The sequence below is a fragment of the Ischnura elegans genome, chromosome 4 (genome assembly GCF_921293095.1).
Source record: "Ischnura elegans chromosome 4, ioIscEleg1.1, whole genome shotgun sequence".
Taxonomy (NCBI): domain Eukaryota; kingdom Metazoa; phylum Arthropoda; class Insecta; order Odonata; family Coenagrionidae; genus Ischnura; species Ischnura elegans.
This window is the reverse complement of record NC_060249.1, coordinates 85,781,925-85,799,692: the sequence shown is the minus strand read 5'-3', so window position 1 is coordinate 85,799,692 and position 17,768 is coordinate 85,781,925. Positions and strand designations below refer to the sequence as shown.

The following is a 17,768-nucleotide window of genomic DNA, read 5'->3' as shown; positions in this document are numbered from 1 at the left end:
ACGCGTTAGTAGGAATGATGGGAAATCTCTCCGTACGTCGTATTTCTGGTTCCCCCTCCGCCCGGTAAGGTGACCTTGAGGCGAGGCTTAGCGCTGATACGTCGCAGGCTGCCAGCGTCGCAGGCTGCCAGCCTAGTGCCCTGCCGCCTGGTAGCGCTTGGCTTAAATAAGGATTATTAATACCTTATCAAACGAGGAAAACTTTCCGACCTTAGCCAGTTTTAATAAGTGATTATTAAGACATGTTTCCCTGAACTCTGCGCCTCATGCATGCTTTGGTAACCTCAGACGACGTATAACTCCTATCTTCTCCTATAGAAACTAGGTCCCTGTGACGTCACGTGGAGTAGCATCGCATGGGCGCCAATCTGGCCCTTTTCAAATGAGGATAAAAATGGACCATTGCCATTCGTCTACACCGGCATTTATAAAACGAAATAATTTGTATATTATGAATACACTAATGGTGGGTAACGAATCGCAATTATTGCCTTTTGTTTTCTTTATGAAGGAAACTACCCTATTGTTCCAAAAATAGCACTAAAGTAAACAAAAAACACTAAAAATGAAGGAACACGTAGAACTAGAAACGGACACTTCTGCAATGGTGTAAGGTCAATCCCGAACTGCGGGAGGGTGAAAAAGGAACGCTAGGCACGCTCGGACCACCCTAGTGACCAGCGGAAAAGCATACTCCCGAAGACATACATTTATGTCATCCGCCTGAGTGGAAAAGCCCTCATGACATATATATATATATGTCATCCGCACTGAATGTGTTAAAGAAATATTTTAAGAAAATTTTAATATCCATCAACTGAAAAGCATTCCCACACGGAATTTATTATGGAAATTAGTGACTCCATTTTTATGTATATTTCAGTGGTCTCGATGAAATTTTAATTTTTTTCTGTAAAAGCGACATGTAGGTTACTATAGCATTTCTAATTTAATTAGAAAAGGTGTAAGTAGGTACTCGAAAAATCGTCATTGCATCTATAAAGATGAGTGAAATAAAGGGACAGCAGAAGATTGCTAATCCCGAAATCTAAACTACCGAATATCTAGTAAAAGGGAGGTTTTCTGGAATTATACCAACTTAACGTTTTCTGCTGCCTCGGCGAAACGAGGGATTTATGAGCCTTTAAAAAGCCTCCCGTGCGCACATTTTGGATTTCGAGGTCATCCAAAAAAGGAGAATCTTATTTCTAGTATGTGTACAAGTCGATGGTGATTCAACTCGATGATAACACCAGATTCGTCGTCATATATCCGCGGCCTCATGCAGGTCGAATGGAACCGGGAGAAGTTGTTTACGCGGCGCGCTGATCACGTTGACTCCGATTCACCTTGTTTCTCGGCAGCTTTTAATGAAATTTGGTTGGACCTTGAATAACGATTAGCTTAACTTTAAGTTAAGTGAAAAGGTTTAATCTTCAACAGAACTGGATTTCATCCGAAAAATTGTCAGTGCCTCTGGAGTTCGGCAATTTCGTCAGGGTTATGATGTCGAAGTCAACCACTAAGGGATACCTGCCGGATTTTCGTATTTTTCCGCGCTCATCTATTCTACCGTGAGTATGCGGTGATTTTTTTTCCAGCATGAGCGATTTATTTTGAGTCATGGACCGTGATAGTTCGTCAAAACTCCGATTGTCATTCTCTTTTTGACATTAATTAGCACCAGATAGATATTTTTGAATCGACATCGATATCAACCAGCCGCATGTCGGTAAATTGGCTCCGGGATATCTAAATTACGATGTAAAATAATGTTGTTCCGCAGGGAAAGAATACTCTCACTCACGGTGATGACAGGGGAAACACTTCTTCTGTTCTTTCGCTGTTCCTCCGTGGAAACTGACCTTGGGATGGATTACAGAAAGAATCTTCTAGTGAACTGCGCAATTGATATTGGGCCTCCTCTTTTGAAAAGAGAAAGTAGCCGACTGGAAAAATATTGGGCTAATAATGGACTGCCCGTAGGGAGTAGAGTTGAAAGGGGCATAAGCCATCAATTGAAAACATTACGAGAAAACATTACGAGAAAACATTACGAGAAAACATTATTGTAGCGGCCCTCGGAGGATAACTCGTGTCATCAGTCGTCACGTATCATCGAAGTTAAGTTCAAGAAGTGAAGGATAAGGTAGTTAGAGGTTATCAAGGGATGACTTTGCTCCATTAGATCGGATCTGATACAAAAAGTGCCTGGTGTTTGGATCAGAAGGGGAGCGAAACATTACGAGAAGACAATTTAAATCACCCAGCTTGGGAGTTGAAGGTCGCAGCACTGCGCTCGCGGAAGAAAGCAGTTGAAGAAGCGTTCCCCGGTAGATTCTATTGACTCTTGGTAAACTTTCACGAGACTTTTCTTGCTTATGAGCATAAATTCGAAGATTTGGATGAACCGTCATGAAAAAACGTTAAATCGAGCAAAAAAATCTTGAGCGGGACAAATTTTTACGACCATAAATGCGGAAAAACGCAAAATGCGGAAACACTAAATACGGATAATTTTTACATTGTCCTAATAGGGAATGAATCGGGACCCAAAAAAATAAACGCTAAATGCGGAAAAACGTTAAATGCGAAGACGTTAAATCCGGATCCGACTGTATATGGCATTTTATATTCGCTTTGTGTTCTTATTAATTATGCCTGTACGCATATTGTTGCTTGCCGCGAGCCTTTAATGGTATGTGCTCTTGCAAGAGTGGTTTTCATTTTTAATGTGGAAGTTGGTCAGTATAAGCAAAGAAAAAATTAACATTTTAGCGCACACCAACCCTTGTAGTCATCGTATCTCGGCGTTTGTAATGACACTGCTAAAATACCTAAACGCCATAATGACGATAAAAAAATTGTCTCATGTCAATGATTGCTGCAATTATAATTAATGATAAACTAGACGCCGTATGATCACAATGAAGGCAACAAAAACTTATGCCATATCGTAGACTTGAACCACGGTCCTTCGGGTAATATCTTTCCTATGACTCGTGCACTCTACCACTACACCATCCGACCCAATGGGAAATTGAGGATATTTTGGATTTATATACATAACTTGTAAAAAGTAACGCATGAAAATTAATTAATTACAGCCTAACTAACGCCCTAATTGAAAAAGATGCAGCAAGGTACGCGGTCTCCCCTTGTTAGCCTTAACGTCTCGCATTTCCATGGAGCGTTGAACCTGTCCTCCTTATTCAAAAATTCAGTAACCATAAATACATCAAAGTTTCGTATACCATTTATAAATCGTTGGAATTTTCCTTCTCCCAACCAAGATTATCTTTTCTTGAACCCATCCTGGACAGCGAACCATTGCAACAACCAGCTAGCTCGGAAATAAGGCTAACATCCCATGATTCTAGTAGCGAAGGGCGAACGTTCCGGCCGGCGTGAATACATACGCAACGAATAAGTCTTGCAGCAAACGTCTGAAATAGGTTTATTAGTTTGACTCGGTTCTTACAAAAAAAGTTTTGGCATGATAAACGGCATTGTGCCAAAATATACCCAGCGAAAAATAAATGCCATCATGCATTTATTAAATATTCAATGTGCTATTCGTACTACTCTTTCCAAACTTGAAGTTGACACGTAAATGAATATTAATATATTACGCAATGATGAAGTCATTTACTCAAAAGAGAAGCAGCCACATATATATTCTGAAGATATTTTATGACAGCAAAAAACGGATACCCTCAAATTCTGTAATTTTTCTATGCAATAACAGTGGTAGAACTAAACGGCGTAGAAGCTGCCTTCTGCTACTGCCTTGTGACGTCACGGCCAATATTCAACATGGACACCCGTTTTAGCGGCCTTCGAATTTTTCCATATTTCGGACGGTCATCTCGAATCAAGTTTCACTATTAGGATTTAAACTGTGGTTTTACGACATTATGTTATTCTGAACTCTAATTTAAAAAATGTGTTTGGTGCATTTGAAACACTAGTGCACTTCCCTATTCTAATAGAAAGCCTAACTCCAAAACTGCATTAAAAATTATGAGCTCCAACTTCACTAGATAAGATTTGGAAAATAAATAAATGATAATAGGTACAGTTTTTTACGGCCTACATCATTAGAAGTATAAAAAATTAATCATACAGTGCTTTTCGAACTATGTATGCTCTGAATATAAGAACTTAACTCTTAACCACGTTATGCACACAAGTTCTTGATAATGGCAAAATGCAATTACTTCACTAATACATATCATCAACTTTTAACTCAACTAAATAATCAGACCAAAGGGAATGTCGATCAGAAGAAGACAAAATCTATCATATTGGTTCTAAGATCCTCAAGAGGAGAGATGATTGATAAAAACCACGATGAAAAAATATTCCCACCGATTTTACTTTAATACATATGTATATCCCAAAAGTGACTTTAAAATGTTTACGAATGCAAAAATGAACTGTATGATCTATACAGCTATTATTATTATATGATGACTTTGATGACAGTCAAGTAATTTCGAATTTTGATTTTTTTGAAGGCATACCGACTCATATAATTTCTTAATTATCCTATACATTATTGTGCTTGTAAACAAGTTCTAAAGGATAACTATGCATATAGCAAATTACTTTAAGAAGAGATAATCTCAAACATAAGGATAATTATTTTTCATTCAGACAGAATATAACCTAACTCCACTAATGAGCCATTATGTGACAGCAGCTCAAAAATGCGATCAAAAAATAATCTGAGCAAGGGAATGAATGGCGAGTCTAACATCCACCGTGATCAAGTTCTTGCCTGATTATTTTCGGACAAATTGGTTTATCAGATATTATTACATTCGCCATGATATATTTAACAGAGAATTTATATCATGTAAAATATTCCCATACTCCGAAGTATTAAGCTTCAACATCAACTGAGAAGAATTTCGTTTATAAGTTCTGAATCTCATAACTGACAATACAGCTAATACATGGAAAATGAGAAAAATTAAAAGATTGATGGTAACTCAATACCCCAGCAACAAACGAATGATGCACTTACATTCTTAATTAGATTTTTGAAGCTTTTCAGACATACATAAAGAAATTTCTCCAGAAAGAAAAAGATGTTCTCCTCCCTTTGAAGAAGAAATTAAATACACAGATACTTCTAACTTCAATTTAAATTAATATGTTTCCAACCTACTGAAAAAGGAGAAAAGCCATCACAATTGGCAACAGATTGTGAATGAGAGGGAATTTATTTTCTGATAAGACTTGCCACTTAATTCTCTGAAAGTAAAAACCTCTTGTCTGATGTAATTAAGAAGCTAAATGCATGAACTATTTCATTTCAGCTATCAAAATTTTTTTTATAAATCGCTGATCAGCGAATCAATGGTAAATTATGAATCTTCTACTATGTGCAGCATGATTTTATTTATAAGGCTAACTAATATAATACTAAATTAAAGGCTCTTTACATTACATCTGATAGTTTCCTACCAAAATTAGTCTACGCTACAGAAACCACAAAAGTGGATAATTGAACAAGCATATTTAGCTAATCCAATATGTACTTTTGTTTTAAATATGAGGCGGCAAAATAATAACAATGATTCTAAGTAGCTTACAATGCCTTCCTTCATCAGCACCTCTGCCCAATGCACTCTGCTGCCATTTTCAGAAAATAATAGCTCAATTGCAGTCTTTGAAATTGCTTGGTGATACTTAACATCAACAGAACAGACATTCCTACAAAAGAAAAAATAAGAATAATTAAACACTTAACAATAACAATGTAAAATGCAAAGAGTCAAGGTCCATATTTCTTTAGTTCCTTTAGGAAGATAGGAAATTCTTCATGAGGAGTCACAAGGTGAGAACGAAAGGAAAGAAAAAGAATATCAATGATGGAGGCAAAATGCAGATCAAAAGAGGGTACCAGTCGATACCTCTGCATTAATAATAATCCTCTGAAGGGTCAGCTGATAGCAGAAAGGTAACTGGAGAGTAAAACATAAGTACAGTAAAACCTCCACATGATGGGACTTTTCTCCATGAAAATTTTCAGAATTATGCAATTCCAGTTTTTCCATGCATGCCTCTGATGGATGGCATCTGCCTAGAGTAACTGGGGCATCTTAACTTTTGTTAATTCTTTGGATAGGGTAATGATTGGTGCTTTGGTTGGTGTGTTTTCATTTCTGCTGACCACTGGAAAAACAGGTTGACATTGATAGGAGCACCCAAAAATCCTCAGTGTGTCCGCAACCCAGACGAAAAAATTATGCAATATTTTTCCTAATTCCAGATTCAGCCACAGATGAGGAATTTTACTTAAATTTTATTTATTGAGCTTTTTGGGATAGTATTGAATACCTTTTCCTAACTCTCATAAAATATTTAAAAATCCGTTCATTCCAGTATTTCCGTACATATCTCTGGTTCACAGCCTCTAACACTGTGAATGCATGCATGTGGCCAAGCAATGGGCATACATTTAATGTAGAGTGTCTTAACCCCTTCACTGACGGATATTTCTCAACAAATATCACAAAAAATGTCATATTATTTTATTACGTTTTTTAATTATTTACAGGTAGATATTAAATAAAAAACATTCATTTAAGTGTTTTACGAAGTCGTTTATTTTAAAATTTACTCTTATTATATCACTTTTTAAAAAATTTCATGTATTCTTGCATAAAAATCAAGTAAAATATTTCTCAATAAATATAGTCACAAAAATTACTCACTATAAAAACAGACGATGGAGTTAGAAAAATATTAATATAAACTCCAAATTTGAAACGGTAAAATATTATATAAACTAAAAGTGTATTTTTGTGTGATATACTTTGAAACACCCACATTACAGTCAGGGCAAAAATTGCGACTCTCCCTCCTCACCATTTTTCCACGCGCATCTCGCTTTCGGGAGCACACGGCACACTTCCGAGTTGGGTTTGACTTATTTTCCGTGGGTGGGATTATGTCTGGGAAATGCCTCTCGGTAATTCGGAGGGGATGGGCTTTTGCAGGTGGCCTACCTGCCTTAGGGGAGGGAACACTTGGGAAGTACAGTTCAATCATTTTATCTATTAGGTCCAGCCTGTATTGCAAATGTGTTTTATCACCACCTGTTTTTCGACATAAAACATATGAACTCCATAAGCATATTTCCATCAAATGAAAAAATAATTTTTTACAATATTTTTTCCCTCTTTTTCTTGGGATTGGATAGTCAGCCAAATGCTGATCTACCCTGTCAACACCCCGCATTGCCTCATTGTAATTGATGACTACCTTTGGTTTCATAACCACTGCCCCCCTTTTCTGCACCTCTCTCATTTCCCTATTGTGAACTGTAGAGAGTAACGTTACTTCCTTTTTGTCCTTCCAGGGAAGAACCAAAATTTTTCCTTTTCGGAAAGCTGACACATCTCCTTTCTTCATTTTTTTCTTCTTCAGCCCCTCTGGCATCCCCTTTCCTGTTCTGCACACAGTTCCATAAGTATTACAAGAATGAGAAACTACTTCCTCGGCTAGTTGTGGAGAGGTATAAAAATTGTCTGTCGTGAGGCAATACCCTTTTTCAAATAGTGGTTTCATCAGTGACAATACCACTTGGGAGTACATTGGCTTACTTTCAAAGTCTTTGTCAAGAGTAGTGCCTTTCCCGGTATAAATGATTGTTGACCAGACGTATCCAGTGCTGGACTCCCAGGGAACAAAAGTTTTTATGCCGAATCTAGCTCTTTGTACAGTAATTCGCAGAGGAAATAAATGTTAGCTGTGAACACTCCAAAAGACTCCATAGAACTGACACTAGAATTTTATGGAATGGGAGTGTAAGTAACCCAAAACAGATAGTGGTAAAAGGACAGAGGCAAAGAAACCAAAACATGAGGGTCAGAGGCATTGGGAAGGGAAAAATGGTGAGAAAGAGTGTTTTTTGTCATGTGCGGCTGTAAAAAGGGAAAGTGGAGGGCAGTAGGGAAAAACCGATGAGGGTGCAGTGGCTGCATGAAAGGGAGATCGGAGGGGAGGAGGATGAAAAGGAGGCCGCGACAGTGCGTAGACAGTGCATAAAAGGTAAGGGGGAGGGGAGAGAACAATGGATGAAGAGAAGGGATGGATAAACAAGGGGGTTGGGAGATAGAAAATATGTCTTCCCTGGAAGGGAGAAATAGCTGAATAGCCGAAGGTTCTATGTCAAATCTATGCGCAGTCACAAATATTGACGAACTTACAGAAACGAAATAATAATCAGTTGTATTTGTAGCTAAATAACAAACGGAAAACTAAAAAACAAAGATATAGTTTGTCATTATAAAGAAAAAAGACAATAAAACATCGCTTAGCAAGTTGATTTTCGGTGCGAAGATTTTGACGCCATATTGCTGGAAAAGAACATTATCAGAAAGTTCCCGACTACTGTTACGTAGTTGACAGAAATGGCTTTCGAACACGCGACCTTTGGAATAGCAGCTTGGACGTAATTTATTTACGAGGTCCCGTCGACTACACTGAAGAGTAAGTAATGATAGTTTTGCTTAGTAGTGTTTATAAAATGTTTCAAATTAATTTATTCACGGAATAAAGATAATACAACATCCTTTCCGATAGCAAGATTCGAACGCGCGACCTTCAGAATAGCAAGGCGGCACTTGTCTGCCGACTCACTTCGGCTGTTCCAACGATTGATAAAAACTCTGCGAAAAGTCATCGCAGTTATTTATAAAACGCATTGTTTCTTTGTTCATTTATCACATCTCGATACACAATAGGTTTAGAAACATAAACATTACGAGAAATAATAGATATTTTCCCCTCTTTTGGACCTCGAAAAAACGTAGAAGTTTGCCGGATATCATGCATTGTGAAGACACGTATGCACTCTCACGGCAAAACTACGTACTTCTAATAAGGGGACGAGATATCTCGTCCAGATCACGAAAGAAGAAGCCAACTTGACATAGGACGAGTTAACTCGGCTGCGTCAGTTTTTGCGCGTCTTCTTAGGACGAGATATCTCGTCCGAATCAGGGAAGGGGTTAAAGCAACTATGTTGCATTTTTCACTGATCATGCTAGCATCTTAGGATAATTCACCCTAAGCACATAAATTAAGAATTTTGAGAACAACTGAATAAATTCCTGATAACACATTGTAAGCCACCATCCCGATTTCATGTCCATGATAAGCTAAAAGATCTATGCTAAGCTAAACAGAAGGCATTGCACATGATGTTGGCATCAGTGGTGCAGCAATTTTGGGGGAAAAAACCTTCCCCAGAGCTCAGATAAATTTCTTTTAGTAAAAATATTTTAGGTGATGTGACTAATTTTGCAATTAATATTAGGGGGATGGATGACTCACAAACAAAAGATTTAACTATTCACACAGCCATAAAACTCACCATTTTGAACCACTAATTTTTAAAAATTTCTGGGGGATGGCTTCCACACCTCCTGCTTACTCTGGCAGGTATCCCTATATCGACTAACAGACCTTCACGACCCTACTGTTTTAAGAAGTTTTTTTTCGGATGTATTCTCCCCATACTAGAATACTGCTCACCAGTTTGGTCTACCACCTGCCCCACTACTCTAAACTTGCTCAACCATCCTGTAAACTTCTTTCTTGCTGTAGCCCGCCATCGAATCCCCACAATCAGATATTACGCTCGTGACGCTATCCTTTCCTCCCTCAGGATATCTAACATAACAAGCCGCCGTGTCTTATCCGATCTCATGTTTCTGCATAGAATCTTTAGCGGTTCTCTGCAGACAAACAAAATTCTCCCTCTTTTCCGTTTTCATATTCCTCCTCGCCCATTACGAAATAACTCTCTGATTCACATTCCGCGATTCCATCTCTCAACGCTCTCTGTTCTACCAAATCCCCTCCTTGTTCAGTTCCATAGCTTCAAAAATCCCTTCCCTGGACCTATTTTCCTCTGCCACTAGTTACAAAGCCACCTTAAAATGCCATCTGAATAATTCACCATAGTCTAATAAATAGTGCCCCTTCTTATGTTTACAAATTTTGTTTTGTTAGTTTTTATTTATTGTGCTAATCTTTGTTATCTTTTGGGTATTATTTATTTAAGGAACATCCAATGTAAAAGCCTTTGTGCCGTTTTTGGTGACCAAATAAATAAATAGATCCCAGTTCCTTCAGCATTATTTGTACCTAAACCCCCCTAGACTTAATTCCTATCTGCACCCCTGGTTAGCATTCCTGCTTCTGTTAAGCTGCATAGCTTGTGACAATTCTCAATGACATTTTGAAAACTAGGCTACTGGTCACAAGGGAGATAAGCTCTTAGGAAAATGTTGAATTCAGCAGTGAAATTGCATTTGAAAACATGAAAAGATGAAAATTTTCACTATAGAGAGGTCATACTGCTGACGCCTATTAGTGATAATTATTACAGGGAGGTTTCTTACTAATAGACAACGTTATGTGAGGTTTTTCTTGATTAATTATGCATGGGCCTAAGACTGGTGCTATTGCTTTGGTTTAAGGAGGCTTTCACAAATTTTGCTATTTCGAGGCTTATTATACACATAGGAGTTTTACTGTATTTGTTTTACAATCCAAGTGACAAAGTTGATTAGGCTCAAAAAATAAATAAAAGCAAAACAAAGAGAAATGGCTGAGAATATTGAAGAAAATTTGGATACAGGCGACCATTGGGAGCCAGAGGAATTTCAACAGCAGAAAAGATTACAGGTAAGCAGGGATAAGGTAGTTTCGAAGCCTAACATGAAGCATTTGAATCAAAATGAAGGATAATATGACATTTTCTTGGGTGAGTAGCAAACTGATGCATGGTAAAATGGACAAAACACATAAAACAGAGCATTGGAATGGATTAATATCCACATTAACCTACCTTTCATTGGCAGACTAGCCAATGTTTCAATGATTTGTGTTCATAGGACAAAGTGTAAATTTTATCATATGAATACAGGTAGTCCCCAAGTTACATGGAATTCCATAATTTTGCATAAATTCCTAATCAAACATAATTGCCATGATATTAACATTAAACTTCACAGACTCAAGATATACATTCAACTTAAGTCAGCTTCTACAACTAAAGATGAGAATGAGGGATATAACGTACATATATGTAAAAATTAACAGAAAATAACCAATTCTGACAAAGAATATCTAATAAGCTTAATATCATTGGCACAGATTCAATAAGAGAGAGGAGGGGCCTTACTTACGTTATTCAGCCAGTCGCAAGGGCATTGGAGCACTTTCTAATTACAAATTAAACTCAAACGAATTAAAGTATGCAAAATGTGAATGTCGACTTTGAGATAACTTGAAAATTGAAAATTGTAAACTGATTAATGTACAAAAATAACTTTCATTGCACTCTGTCAAGTACTACCCCTTTAACATTTGTAAAGTATTTTTTAAGTGACATATGTATCAAGAATCTGCAGACTTATGTAACTTGAGGGCTCTCTGCAATATGGTATGAAACATTAAAATATAAACTACTTCATGCCAGAGGCAAATACTTGCTTTCAAAGCAGATATATATATATATACACACCAAGTACATGAAATGACATATCAAAACGTGAATATGGGCAGACTAGGACAACACATTTGGCACATTTAGGACAATACCAAACAAACACATGGCTGCAATCTTACTATGGTTGCTATAAATTTCAAACCTTCAAGACAATTGGGGCAGTAAAAAACATGTATTGGGTAAAATTAAACTATTCATTGCCAAGTGCTTAATCAGAATAAATTTGTTATAGAGGAAAGATTTAATATCAATTGATGAACAGGTCAAATATAGCAAAATCCACAGCACACATTTCAGTCAATTACCACTGTCTTTTTATTTTCATATCTCAATCTGATATATATGCTGAACACACAATGCATGCTTGTTAGTAATGTAATTGAAAATATAAATTGCGAAGGTAGTTGAGAATATAAACCTTAATAGTTGATAAAATTAGAATGACTTGGCATTCATTTATGCAATTGCTTTTGGAAGTGAAATACACATTCCATACTGGTACAGCCATTCTCCTGCATTACGAAGAAAAAAATCACTGTTAAGTAATATGCAGTCATATTAAAAATAAGGAAAAATATCCATAGAGGTCCAATGTATTCATACCTAGAGAAAACAAGCTAGTGTAGCAAAACCTTGTTCATTCTTGCAGATGAAATCAACAGGAAAACTGTAAGCTAAGCCATTTCCTGACTAACAAAATCACTGTCACCAAAGTGCGTAATTTCAGTTTCCTTGAATGAGTAACCTAATGCTTCATTTTCATTATGTGATATTGCCAAGAGTTGCTGCAGCTACATACACCACATTCCACACATCCCATGGCTGAAGTATCAACCTGTTAACACCATGTGGTACCGTATGGCACAAGCTGGAAGCTTACCCTTAAATTTCATATTTTTGGATACGTTCCAAGTTTTTGGGCATTAAAAAACAATAAAAAGCATTGAATATATGATAACAAAAATTTGGTGTTTGAAAGCTTTGTTTAACGCAAGTATAGCCTAATAAAATATAGAAACTTCACCCAGCACAAAAACTTCCCAAGTATACTGTAATGGTTCAAGCCCCATTACAGTGCATTTCTACTCGGCGCATTTTCTTCCCTACCATTTTACCCGCTCTTTCCACGACCTTTCCCAAAACCCCACCCCCAGACCATGGCCCGTGGAGGAAGGCGTGGATGAGTAAGAGGGGATGAATGTGTTTACGCCGATTTTTGTATGATTGTGTGTGAGTGTGTGTGTGTAGGAGGAGGGGAGCTCGGGTTTTTCCCTGAGTGAGTGGCGTGTTACTCCTCCCTTTCTTCATTGTGCATTACCCCCACCCCAAGTTGAGGTATAATAAAAGGTGGTGCGCGTAAGAGAACCGAAGGAATTCCTAAGTGACTGTAGGGCGGAGCCTATGCCCAAAATCAGTGCGACGCACGGCAGGAGGAGACAAGGGGCCCAAAGATTATTTCAGAAAGATTGATCTGGAAGAAGAATCCCCCCCTGTCCGAAGGAGCAAAGGACCAGCTGAAGAGGACGCATTACCTCCGTTCCGGATGCAGCTTCCTCCAACAAGGGAGAAAGGAGTGCAGTAAATGGAACGAGAGAGTGTTGGATCCAACCTGGTCCAGACTCGGACTACGATAAAGTAAGATTGCAGCTATTCCCCCCCCCCTCCAAAGCCCCCTCGTGTCTCCTGCCAAGCCAAGTTAAGACAAACAGTCACGGAACGCACCCGTTACATTAGTGGAAGTGAAATTAATCACCAAGTACAATTAACGTTCGCACCCCAAATTTACATTCGTCGGGATGGACTATCATTTACCTCCCCAGTCAAGAAATCATTGAATTTGTATCTTATTTACGTGTTCACCACCGAACTTTACTTTGTTATCATCATTTTCTATATTGATTTTCATCTAGAAACCAAGTTATATTGTTGTTTTTTTTATTTATTTATCATTGATGTTTCATAAGTGGCTTTCACCAATTCATATTTCATTAGCGTATAAGAGGGTTCCTTTTGTTTTTTTTTGTCATACGCAACATTATTTGTGTGAATTATATTTTGTTTAATTGAAAGTGTTTGAGTAAGTGTTTTGTTCTGATTCCTCCACGGGTCACCCCAAGGAAAATATCCTTCCTCCTTCCTTTCGCCCCGTCCGTTTTCCTTCCGTAAATGCGTGTTGGACGAGTGCATCAGCGCCCGAACGTCACCCATCAGTTTGAATCGGGAACCCCCCACCCGCAATCATCTTCACAGAAGGGGAATATTTTTTTTTATTTATGTGAATTACGAGAAGTGAGTGGCATAGTTTTGTCCCGTAGGTCCCATGCGGGAGGGATCTTCACGGATTTGTAATTTCTTTTTATTTTTGTGCGACGTCTCCCCCCAGTTCTATTGTGGTATCCGGGCGAGTCGGGGGTGGGATGCCACAATACGAAAAATTTCTCAAGTCATATTAAAATGAGTAGAAAATAGCTTCCCTATGAACCATAGTTTGTGGGTGTGAATGAAATCTTTTGGAAGATACAACACTCAAAATTTTTTTAGTACTGGTGGGTGAATGGACTCTGGAATAATTTCAAACATTTTAATGCTTACAAATTAGCAAGAGGAGGAAATGTGATGGACAATCAGTAATCTTGAAAATTGGAAACTAGGTAATTATTAGACAAGAGTTAAAAGCAGCAGAAATAACAGATTTTTAATAATCAGGCAATAATTTGAGGAAACATGTCTCTAGTATTGTCACAAAAACTTCTTTGTTATCTTGATAATGAAACACAATCGAAAATTTTGATAGAGCCATTCAGCCAATGAAACCAATGTCGCTATAGAAAAATTGCAACATAGTAACTTTTCAACGTTGTTTAACCCTTTCATTGCGTAACATTTTCTAAGGGTTGTTTCACATTGGCGGAGAATTTTTTTTCACTGCATTCACTTTGTTTTTCGAAAATATGTAAACAATTTCAATAAAAAAAGGATTTTTATATTCATTTCACTATTTATTAAACAATTTGTTAATGGCATCACAGTGATGCCATCCGCACCCATGTGAAAAAATGCTCCGGATATTTATGCAACCCGTTACACAAACATTAGGTGACGACGGGCAACTAATCTATACGTAGCAACTAAGAAGCTTAAAATAATTTCTGAAATAATGGCGGAATTGAATTATAAAAGAAGATAAAAATATTTTCAGTTATCATCCACTTTCCATGCATCAAATTTTGAGCAAATAAAAGTTTTCGAAGTTTAATCTTCACATTTATAAATTTTTAAATTTACCAGTAACTTAGATTTGTATGCAAACATATGAAAGTTATTTTATCTTTTGGACATTTTCTTTTGCGTTAATTCTATAAAAACAAACTAATAATTGTGGAATTCTTTGAAAAAAGGGTTCAAACACAGCCCTGGAACTTCTGCACATCATATATCATCAGAGCCACTTTTTAGTCGTTCTAAGAACGTGAGGTGTATTATTTTTTCTGTTTGTCCTTAGAGTTTCATAGGTGTGTCTTTTTTGAGTAACTCAATAGATATTTCAAGAGATTATTATAATTTTCCATGCATAAACTCAGCAGTGTTGCCATGGAAGGGGGGGTTATGGGTTACAACCCCCGTTGAGGCGCCAAAAACGGGTAAGATGGCCCCCGCACCCTCCGGAAGGCCCCTAAAATCTCCGGCAAAAACCCCTCATTTCAAAATCGTGGCTTCGCGACTGTATAAACTGTGTCCACAGAGATGAAATCTATCAATTAATTTTCGCACGACTTTGTTTGCATGTCCCCTACCTCCCACATCAGGATCCTTCGCCCCTGTGTAAATTATAGCATCTTGCACAAGGCCATTAGGCCATGAAAGCATATATAATGTTATGCCGTGTTTGTGGCGCCAAAGCAACATGGACTCATGAATCAGAGTTCTTTACTCGGATAGTAAATTTATTTCATTCTTTGAGTGAATAATTTCAAAAGGGGTCCGATTTTATGCAAGGGGTCTCTTGGTATCGGATCATCTACTCCAGGGTCCCTGCCAAAATGCATGCAACGGAAAATTAGTTGAAATCGGTCTCGGGAAAAAGTGGTGTGAAGACAAGAAAAATCGAAGTTATTTTCCTACATTTTCCAATAATCTGGAATGGATGGCCATCTTGCAATACTTAATACAGTCACACATTAGGTATATCAGACTAAAAATATCTCCCATTCCCTACGAGTAAGATTCCTATGCTCGGTCTTTTCTAATTATAATAGCTCTATTTGGTCGAAGTAAAATATGTAAACTGCTTCAAAGTTAAAAAAAACCTTCGCGGAGAAGACCCAATGCAGTGTTCCATGCATACACTTGAGTAAATTGTGCCAGAGGTAGTTTTATTGCGAGGAGATATTCTAAGCCTAGTTCACCAAAGGCTGATACATAAACGGTCCTTGGGGTTTGAAAATAGGAATAAAATTAAAAATAAAGGTTTCTCCCATATTCCACGTAAGTGGCTAAATATATGTAAAATCCTGAAATTTCCAATAGAAAAAGGCTATACGGTAATATTATAAAAAAATAAAATCTCTATAGGGGAGTGAAAATACACGCAATCGAAAGATGTCCGAAGTAGAGACTTTACTAATGGCGAGAGTCGAAAAAACTGAGAAGGAAGAGCTCACCTTCTCCACGACATGCACATAACAGAATACTTTGCATTTGCATGCATTTCTCATAAGAATGGCAAAAATACTTCTAAAAATAGAGATAACAGGCGACACAGAGCGGCTTGTAGTCTATTCCGCGGTGACATAAAACGACTTTTTTTTTTGAGCACCGAAATTTGATCATTTTTTCCCCAATGATTTCCCCAATTCTAATTTTTCATTCAAAATGAAATAAATATAAAAGTTTTCCTAGAACCTTCAATATTTCCCGTGAATAACGAATTGGTGGACGTAATTATTCGCGCCTAGTAACTTCAACAAACTCATACGAAGTAAATGAGAAAAAGTCGAAAAAATCTATTTCTTTTTCCGAAACCAATATAATCAAACCCCTATTGAAAGGATCGTTTAGAAAATGAGTTGCAAATATGTTATGGAAGAATTTTATGAGTTAAAACGGCATTATGTAAATATTAAGTTTAAACAATAATAAAAACAGAAACAGATTATTCAACTGTGTTTAGCGTGTGTATGGTGACCATATTTTGAAATACGAAAATATTTTTCGTCGGTGAGATGAAAGGAAGGTTATGACTAAATATTGTTTACAAAAATTTTAATACGACTAAAACGGGGATAATAAACTTCAAATCTGGCAACATTTAGTACAAATATTCAGAAGAGTAAAGAAATTTCACATTTTAATTTTTTTGTAATGGCGAAAAATCTTACACATTACTCCACAAAGTGCTCCATTAATGTAAAAAAAATGTACTAAAAAAATATAAACTTTTTCCAAAAACGGAGGCCATATCAAGGTAGCCTAATCCAATGGGCGTGCGGGAAACCATCGTGAGAGTAGAAAGAACAGAGCGGAGGATCGTAGGGAGCGATTGAAGGACATAAGGCGGCATGGCATCAATGTGATGCCACCCGCCCGTTGGCAGGACCTATGCTGGGCATCAATGCTATGCCATCCGCACTGAAAGGGTTAAGTGATTATACCATAAGCAATTACTTTTCTTTGGAAAATTCATAGAAACAATTGTATAAGACTTGCAAGAAAATAAATAAGCATTGGTGAGTTCCGACTTCGCTGAAAGTAATTGACTACTATCATGCACTATCCAGAGTCCAGATTATATCTATGATAAATATGTAAAATAGAAATATCCAGGAAGGGACAGTAATGTCCCATAAGGAAGACTTAAGTATAATGTCATTCACTGATTAAAATTGGACGGACATCAACATGGAAAATCATCTGGATACTTAGCAAAGGAAGGGGAGTAGACCATGGATTGCTTCACTAGAGACAAAGTAATTTCCACATAATAGTTTGTTTTTCCAATGCTAGTTCAATAATAATGCCTGGTGTTAAAACAGTCTTGTATGCTGATGATACAAGTATTTTAATACAGGCACAAACCTATCATGATGTAGCAAAAAAATTAAATAGGACGGCACACAATCTTCAACACTGGCTTCAGGGAAGCATGCTTTCTGTAAACCTAAACAAATCAGTCTGCTTAAATTTTAATTCTCCTCATCAACCAAATGTAAAGCTAATGAATTCTGAACTC

At 37.2% G+C, this 17,768-nt stretch overlaps 1 protein-coding gene across 2 annotated transcripts in view; it reads right to left on the bottom strand.

Annotated features, from left to right (window-relative positions):
• Positions 1–17,768, bottom strand: part of LOC124157746 — a 52,542-nt gene that overhangs the window by 26,213 nt on the left and 8,561 nt on the right. The window contains exon 6 of one of the 2 annotated variants that reach the window (XM_046532744.1): positions 5,604–5,724. The exons of the other annotated variant lie outside the window; for it this stretch is intronic. Coding sequence (XP_046388700.1) covers positions 5,604–5,724 — 121 coding nt within the window. The remainder of the gene's footprint in view (positions 1–5,603; positions 5,725–17,768) is intronic. 2 annotated transcript variants of the gene reach the window in all.